The 8,521-nt window shown below is 51.1% G+C and overlaps 1 protein-coding gene across 1 annotated transcript; it reads left to right on the forward strand.

Moving 5' to 3' along the window:
- The first annotated feature begins 77 nt into the window (after positions 1 to 77).
- sec14l7 (SEC14-like lipid binding 7) lies at positions 78 to 8,243 on the forward strand. The gene is made up of 12 exons (XM_086186818.1): positions 78 to 334; positions 1,520 to 1,595; positions 3,350 to 3,393; positions 3,658 to 3,720; positions 3,804 to 3,992; positions 5,254 to 5,349; positions 5,448 to 5,508; positions 5,612 to 5,695; positions 5,783 to 5,889; positions 6,156 to 6,295; positions 6,985 to 7,154; positions 7,710 to 8,243. The coding sequence occupies exons 1-12, from the start codon at positions 281 to 283 to the stop codon at positions 7,838 to 7,840; spliced, it is 1,215 nt and encodes a 404-aa protein (XP_086042944.1). The 5' UTR covers positions 78 to 280; the 3' UTR covers positions 7,841 to 8,243.
- The last annotated feature ends 278 nt before the right edge of the window (positions 8,244 to 8,521 follow it).

An 8,521-nucleotide genomic window follows, 5' to 3' on the forward strand; every position in this document is an offset into this window, starting at 1 on the left:
ACCAGTCACGTGGGTTACTACCTCATCAACACGTGTTGACGTCAGAATGAAAAGAACCGAAGGAGAATTTTCTCAGTCGAGTTCAACTGAACCAAAAAAAAACAATTTTTATTTGTGAAGCAAAGATCCAGAAGGAATTATAAAATGTTTGTTCAAAACTGGGAGCTGCTTTCAAGTGTGTGTGTGTGCGTGCGTGCGTGTGCGTGTTGGGGGGCGTCGACCTCTCTCCTCCGTTGTCCAGGTTTCCCTCTCCCTCTCTCAGACGTCCTCAGGCAGGGACATGAGTGGACGCGTCGGGGACCTGAGCCTGAAACAGGCCGACTCACTGGCGCAGGTAAATCCAGGTGACGTGACTGAAGACGGTTCCGGACGCGCGGGTCCGCGTCTGTGCTGCTGGGCGTCGTGGTTTCACAATGATTCTGTGGTAACTGGAGGTCATGCACTCCATCTCTTCTACTTTACTAGTAGTTTTACTTCACTCGCTACTGCAGTTCTTCTACAACTAAAAACCCACCAGGATTTATAGAAATCACCAACGTCCGTCGACCTCTTCTGCTTCGGCACTTTGGGCTCCGTGATGTTGATTTCTCTTCATGATTTCTCTTCATGATTTCTCTTCATGATCTCCCTTCATGATTTCTCTTCATGATCTCCCTTCATGATTTCTCTTCATGATTTCCCTTCATGATTTCTCTGCAGATTTGTTTTTTAAACTCTTTGTCAAATATCAGCAGCCGTCAGTTTTTCCTTAATGATGATGACATCAAGTTTGAAGCAGAAATGGTCTTTTTTTAATCTCAAACATCTCTGTAGCCAACACCTCCTGTGTTTTTATTGTTTCTACGTCCCGGTTGGGAGGGTTAGGGGAAGCAGAGGAGAACCTCTCTGCTACTGAGACGAGACGGGCACCTGCCGGGACTCTCGCATGCGCGCCTATCGTCTCAACTCCCTACTTTTTACACAAGAAACAGGTTTAAGTGTTCGGCGTCCTGAGGGTCAACGTGGTGAGAGGAGCCGTGGACTCGCACTGCTGCCAGCTGATCTGCTGATTCTCTCCTGGCTTCGTTTTGAGCTTTCGAAACCGAAATGTCACAATTTTACTGTTATTATACTGTTATTATACTGTTATTACTACTGTTATTATACTGTTATTACTACTGTTATTTTACTGTTATTTTACTGTTATTACTACTGTTATTATACTGTTATTACTACTGTTATTTTACTGTTATACTGTTATTTTACTGTTATTACTACTGTTATTATACTGTTATTTTACTGTTATTACTACTGTTATTATACTGTTATTATACTGTTATTTTACTGTTATTACTACTGTTATTATACTGTTATTATACTGTTATTTTACTGTTATTATACTGTTATTATAATGTTATTATACTGTTGCTACTACTGCTACTGTTACTCTGCAGGAGCTGAATTATGGGCCGACAGGGATGAAACTGTGTTTGTGTTAATGTCCATTTGTTTCATTTTCCTAACGGTTCTCCGGTTCCAGTTTCGTGGGAGGATCCAGGACATCCTCTCCGACCTGCCCGCTCAGCATGACCACTACCTCCTCCGCTGGCTCCGAGGTGAGACGCGCTGAAACCGGGGAACGCTGCTCAGACTAGCATTAGCATAGCATCAGCATTTTGCTTCATGCGGGGAGAAAAGAAGCCCGACAGAAAGTCCAGGCAGGGAGAGACTGGATCTTTGGCGTTCCGTGGGAGAGAGTAAATATGTGATATTAAAGAAAGAGCAATCACAAAGATGTCAGGACGACAACAATGCAGGGATAAATAGGAAGTATTAGTAGTCATGTGACACGATTAGCATGCGACCAGACAGAAAAACCATGAGAGAAGAAGTTAAAGATTAAACCCAAAGCTGACCTCTTATCTCCAACCCCCCCCCCCCCCCCGCAAATATTAGAAAAGATATGCAGACGTTTCCTTCCTCACATCAATCCTCCCGTGGCCCCCCAGATTGACCTCGCGACCCTTCCCTGGGGCTCGACCCCCAGGTTGAAAACTAAACCAGCCAACTGGTAAACCAGCTACTACACTCTCATGTTACCATGGTGACGTTCAATGATGTAGGCAGATGCAAATATGAAGAGAAAAGAGAAGAGAAAGAGACAGTCTCAACATGGGGGTTTACACTTTGACCAGCGTGGAGCGCAGCTCACCTGTCAGAGGCGCGCAGACAGGTGAGCTGCGCCAGGAGCCCCTTCAACCCTGGTGCTTCAGAAAGAGTTGAAGGGGAAGAGAAAAAAATGTGGTTTCAAGGGTGGAAACAGCGGAGAAACTGATGGTGAGGGTTGTGTGACATAGACGACAGGTATCGATACTAAACCCCGCCCCTGCCCCCGCCCAGGTATTTCCTCACCTGAAACCTGCTGCTGGTCAGTGCTGTTAACGTGGGAACAGGTTTGTAATGGCGCCGGCTTCAGGTGTCAACTTGCAAACATTTGAATCTGCCTCAGCCAATCAGCAGCCAGTGCTTGGTCTGTTTAGGAGGGAAAGTTGCATTCTGACCAGTTTCCTGTCTGTCAGGAACGAGGCTGTCACCTGGGCTGACGCCAGCAGAGTGATTTTAGAGTTTCATCTGCTGAATACGTCTCCAGGTAAATGGGAACGTTTTGGTTTGTTCGGTCCAGTGGAACCTGGAACCTGAACCGCAAGGTCGGTCCGTGTGGAGGAGAATTAGGGCCACATGGACTACCTGGGCAGGACCACCTGGGCAGGACCACCTGGCCTTTAGAACCAGCTCTTATCTGTTACTGTTCAATTATTGTGAATCAGTTTGTGTACATTAATGTCGGTCTAAAGTCCGAAGGATGGCGTCTGTTGACTTTCAGTTCTGGGACGTTCCGATCGATCAGCGACTGGTTCAATATTTGTCTTTGGCACTCAACTTTGGACTCGATCCTCAGACATGGGATGTGTGTCAAGGTTCCACCTGTGACCAGAAAGACACGAACCTCTGTCTCTTTAAAAAAACAAAAAAAACAGCGCCTACAAGAGAAAATTAAATTGATATAAAGATGCAAACTTGTGCTGCTGGCGAGGAAAGCAGAGAAACCCACATGCAGCGTTTGGCCCCCCCGAGGGGCTTCGGCCCCCCCAGACTCTGTCTCTGTTGGTCTTACGTACGAGTCAAAACCTCTTGGAGACTCTTGCACCAAGTCTTTTTATTTATATTTGTACATAAAAAGATCGTGTACAAAGTACATCGATTGAAAGACATAGATGACCAAAAATAATACAAATATAAACAACAACACCCCCCCCCCCCCGCTCCAACAGTCTTGGAGACTCTGATGTGTCTTTTTTGTTTCTTCTAGCCCGAAGCTTCAATGTCCCGAAAGCAGAAGTCATGATCAGGAAGGTAAGAAGGTCATCGATCGCCTGATAGGCACTCCTGACGCCGGCTCGTGTGTCTTCATTTACTGACGCGTGACAAATGACAGCGTTTGGTCCTCCCGACCACGGAGGTCTGATATTTTCTGAATTTAAAAAAACGCAGACGAGAAAAACGTCCGCGGCACCAACGTGTCACCAGCCCTCAGGTTTAACCTGTGACCCCATGGAGGGCCCCGACCTGCAGGTTGAGAACCTCTTAACAGTCTCATCTCTTGCGATGTCTCGGCAGCACCTGGAGTTCAGGCGGCAGATGAAGGTGGACGCCATTCTTTTGGACTGGAAGCCCCCGGAGGTTTGTATCACTCCCCCTGGTGCCTGGAGGAAGCCGCGCCGTGGTTGTGATGATGTCATCACATCGGTTGTCCCTCTTGTCAGGTGATTGAGAAGTACGTGTCGGGTGGGATGTGCGGCTACGACCGCGAGGGAAGTCCCATCTGGTATGATGTCATCGGGCCCCTGGACCCCAAAGGTCTGCTGCTGTCAGCCACCAAGCAGGACTTCATGAAGACTAAGATCCAGCACACGGAGGCGCTGCAGCGGGAGTGTCGGCGCCAGGCAGAGAAGGTCAAGACCCGGTCCGGTCTCCTCCTCTCCCCTCCCCCCTCCTCTCCTCTCATCTCTTCTCTTCTGTCCTCCTGTCCTCCCCTCCTCTCTTCTCCTCTCACCTCTCCTCCTCCCCCCTCCTCTCCTCTCATCTCTTCTCTTCTGTCCTCCTGTCCTCCCCTCCTCTCTTCTCCTCTCACCTCTCCTCCTCCTCTCCTGTCCTCTCCCCTCCCCCCTCCTCTCCGCTCACCTCTTCTCCTCTCCTCCTCTCCTCCTCTCCTCTCCCCTCCTTTCTCTCCTCTCACCTCTCCTCCTCTCCTCTCCTCTCACCTCTCCTCCCCCCTCCTCTCCTCTCCTCTCCTCTCATCTCTCCTCCTCCCCCCTCCTCTCCTCTCACCTCTCCTCCCCCCGCCTCTCCTCTCACCTCTCCTCCTCCCCCCTCCTCTCCTCTCCTCTCTCCTCTCCTCTCACCTCTCCTCCTCCTCTCCCCTCCTCCTCCTCTCCTCTCCTCTCACCTCTCCTCCTCTCCTCTCCTCTCACCTCTCCTCCTCCCCCCTCCTCTCCTCTCCTCTCACCTCTCCTCCTCTCCTCTCCTCTCCCCTCCTCCTCCTCTCCCCTCCTCCTCCTCTCCTCTCCTCTCACCTCTCCTCCTCTCCTCTCCTCTCACCTCTCCTCCTCCTCTCCCCTCCTCCTCCTCTCCCCTCCTCCTCCTCTCCTCTCCTCTCACCTCTCCTCCTCCCCCCTCCTCTCCTCTCACCTCTCCTCCTCCTCTCCCCTCCTCCTCCTCTCCTCTCCTCTCCTCCTCCCCCCTCCTCTCCTCTCCTCCTCCTCTCCTCTCCTCTCCCCTCCTCCTCCTCTCCTCTCCTCTCACCTCTCCTCCTCCCCCCTCCTCTCCTCTCCTCCTCCTCTCCTCTGCTCTCACCTCTCCTCCTCCCCCCTCCTCTCCTCTCCTCTCCTCTCACCTCTTCTCCTCCTCTCCCCTCCTCCTCCTCTCCTCTCCGCTCACCTCTCCTCCTCCCCCCTCCTCTCCTCTCCTCTCACCTCTCCTCCTCCTCTCCCCTCCTCCTCCTCTCCTCTCCTCTCACCTCTCCTCCTCCCCCCTCCTCTCCTCTCACCTCTTCTCCTCTCCTCCTCTCCCCTCCTCCTCCTCTCCTCTCCTCTCACCTCTCCTCCTCCCCCCTCCTCTCCTCTCCTCTCACCTCTCCTCCTCCCCCCTCCTCTCCTCTCCTCTCACCTCTCCTCCTCCCCCCTCCCCCTCGTCTCAACCATCTCTCTGTCTCAGCTGGGGAGGAACATTGAAGCCATCACTCTCATCTACGACTGCGAGGGACTTGGGTTGAAGCACGTCTGGAAACCTGCTGTCGAGACGTATGGAGAGGTTCGTCCTCCGCTCCTCCCCCTCCACGCTTCACTCCCTCTCTCCCTCATTCCTCCCTCACTCACTCCCTCATGCCTCCCTCCTCTCTGTGCGTCCAGATCCTCACCATGTTTGAGGAGAACTACCCAGAGGGGCTGAAGCGAGTGTTTCTCATTAAAGGTACGTCAGCTGATCTGTCCTCCCTCACTCCTCCCCCACTCCTCCCTCACTCCTCCCCACTCCTCCCTCACTCCTCTAATCCCACCTGTCCATCATCCTGTAGCTCCTAGAATGTTCCCTATGGCCTACAACCTCATCAAGCACTTCCTGTGCGAAGAGACGCGGCGCAAGATCATGGTTCTCGGAAGTAAGATGGCGTTTCTGCTTATCTGGGAACCTTGACCCCACCCCCCTGCAGATCCCCAACTGAGCCCCGCCCTCCACTTGTCCACAGGTAACTGGCAGGACGTGTTACGTGAACATATTGATGCTGAGCAGCTTCCTGCGGTCTACGGAGGAACACTGACGGATCCTGACGGAGACCCTCGCTGCAGAACCATGGTGAGGGAGGGGAGCGATGGTGCTGAGCCTGTGTCTTGGTAACGGCGAGGACTCGGCCGATAACGGCGAGGACTCGACCGATACCGGCCCCCCTCACACGCATCGGTACCTACCTGGCCTGATTTTGTAAAAAAACAACACCTGTACACGAGGAGCATCTGAGTGTTCGTCAGTTCTCTGAATGTCTTTGCTCCCTGATGTCGGCCCTGGCAGGAAACTGCGTCACTGTGCGGTCGGGTTGACGGACGTCACGCGTATCGTTTCAGATCAACTACGGCGGTACGGTTCCCAGGTCGTACTACGTCCAAGACTCAGTGAAGGTTGAGTATGACAGCAGCTTGACCATCAGCCGTGGCTCCATCTTCCAGCTGGAGTGTGATGTCACGGCGCCCAGCAGCCTCCTGAGGTATGAAACAACTTAATTTCAGAGGTTCTGCCGTGGGTTCGAGGCACGAGGCTGCAGCTGAGGGTTCTGACTTCAGGCGTCACCATGACGACCGGCCGATGAAGGACCAGTACAACACATCTTTCTTTTTATTTATTTTGTAGCTTTTAGAGACGTTTAAAAGCTCAAATATGTTTAAAACGTGCGGAATTTCCAGAAGAGAAACTGCAGAGGGGCTGCTCGGTGGTGCAGTGGTCAGCACTGTGGCCTCACAGCAAGAAGGTTCCGGGTTCGAGTCCCGGCTCTTTCTGTGTGAGTCTCCATGTTCTCCCTGTTCCTGCTGGGTTCTCTCTGGTACTCCAGCTTCCTCCCACAGTCCAAAGACATCAATTTGGGGACGAGGCTGATTGATACTCTAAATTGACCGTAGATGTGAATGGTTGTTCGTCTCTGTATGTTGGCCCCGCGATGGACTGGTGACCTGTCCAGGGTGAACCCTGCCTCTTACCCGTAGATGCTGGGATAGGCTCCACCCCCCCGCGACCCTTAATATGCAGGAATAAGCGGAAGATGACGATCGATGGATGGAAACTGAAGAGAGCGTCAAGATCCTTCAGTTTACAACCTGGACGTCCTGATCACAGCTGAGGTTTACTTCCAACCTGAGATTGTTTTTGTTTGTTTGCGTTTTCTCCTTCAACTCTGTTCAGGTGGCAGTTTAGCAGCAGCGGAGCCGATATTGGATTCGGGGTGTACAAGCAGACCAAAGAAGGTGGTGGTCAGAAAGTGGCCGACATGCTGCAGGTTCTACCCAGCCAACGCTACAACGCCCACCTGGTCCCTGAGGACAGCTGCCTCATCTGCCCCGAGCCTGGAGTCTGTGAGTAGCGGTACCGGCTACAGGCTAGCTGTTAGCATATGGTGTTTGCATTGCAAACCAGTTGTGGAATTCACGTAAGGTGTTAATGAGTGTAATAATCACTGCTGTTCACTTCAGCTGGTTGTAAAAGATGAATTTAATATTACAGCTGAGCGTATAAAGTAATATTAACTGTTAGCAAATGGCTATTTGTTAGCCTGTGCTAACAGCTAGTAGTTAAAGGTCAGTTGAGTGAAATAACAAACATTACTTGGCTGTTGTAAGGTTTTTTTCCCCACCCCATAATGCAGCCTCATTTCACTCGTAGATTATTGGCGTCATCTATGTTTTTGTTGTGTTTTTGTTTCTCCTCTTCTCTTGCTTTTGAAATTAAGTCCAGACACATTCAGTCTGACTTGGTTTGCTGTGTTCCAAGATGGCGGACGCGCTCACGCAGCAAATCTGTTGGCGGTGTCCACGTTAAGAGTGATTTTTTTAGTTTTGTTTTTTATGTATGTTTTGACTTGTGCTGCATGCTAGGCTAGCTGCTAACGCCTGTCCCTCCTCTCCGTGCAGACGTGCTGTGCTTTGACAACAGCTACAGCATCCTTCAGTCCAAGAGGGTGAGCTACAACGTGGAAGTTCTTCCTCCCTCGGAGGGACAGACGCAGAGTCCTCATGAGCGAGGAGACAGGAGGCTGCAGTGAGGGAGCCAAATCGCTCACTAGAGCTTAGCTTGCTTGCTACAGCTACGATTAGCTTGATTAAAGGACCAGTGTGTGGGGTTTAGTGGCCACTAGTGATGAGGTTGTAGGTTGCAGCCCAGACACCCGCCCCCCCACCACCCGCTCGGAGTGCGGGAACGGGTGACGCATCGTTGCCAAACCGCTAATCTGCTCAGACTCCCGGCTGAAGACTGATTGACTGATTTAGATGCGATTGTGCAGTTTTGTTTCTAAGGTTTTGAAGCCGCCGCCGCCACCGGCGATCACGACGGACGCCACACAATCCTCCATGATGGTGTCGAAGATGCATTTTTCTAATTTATGAAACTCTCAGTGCCATTGAGCCTGTACATGAATGTTACTCACAATAAAAACCATCTTCACTCAACAATTAGTGGGATTTTTGCTTTTAAACTCGTGGGTCAGTAACAGTTACAGGGAACCTCCTCACTCTTCCCTGGAAACATCCTAGAGGTCAAAGTTCGAGCAAATGTTGCAGATGCAGAATAATGAGGAGCAAAGTACGTCAGAACTCATAAAGAACTCCATCTCCTCGTCGCGCCGCGTCCACAGCCACCAAGCGCCTGTGATGTCATTTCCTGATCTGCTAGTGGTTTGAAAAAACGGACTGATATTTATGCTAATAAATAAAAGCATCGTGAC

This window comes from Aulostomus chinensis, chromosome 19 (assembly GCF_037954235.1).
Source record: "Aulostomus chinensis isolate RoL2024-O1b breed Wild chromosome 19, RoL_Achi_v1.0, whole genome shotgun sequence".
NCBI lineage: Eukaryota > Metazoa > Chordata > Actinopteri > Syngnathiformes > Aulostomidae > Aulostomus > Aulostomus chinensis.

What these genes read in the sequence shown, in the direction of transcription:
- sec14l7 (XM_086186818.1), top strand. Translation starts at nt 281, where the DNA reads ATGAGTGGACGCGTCGGGGACCTGAGCCTGAAACAGGCCGACTCACTG. An exon ending in TGGACTGGAAGCCCCCGGAG is followed by an intron (nt 3,721 to 3,803) that starts GTTTGTATCACT and finishes CCCTCTTGTCAG; the next exon opens with GTGATTGAGAAGTACGTGTC. An exon ending in CTGTCGAGACGTATGGAGAG is followed by an intron (nt 5,350 to 5,447) that starts GTTCGTCCTCCG and finishes CTGTGCGTCCAG; the next exon opens with ATCCTCACCATGTTTGAGGA.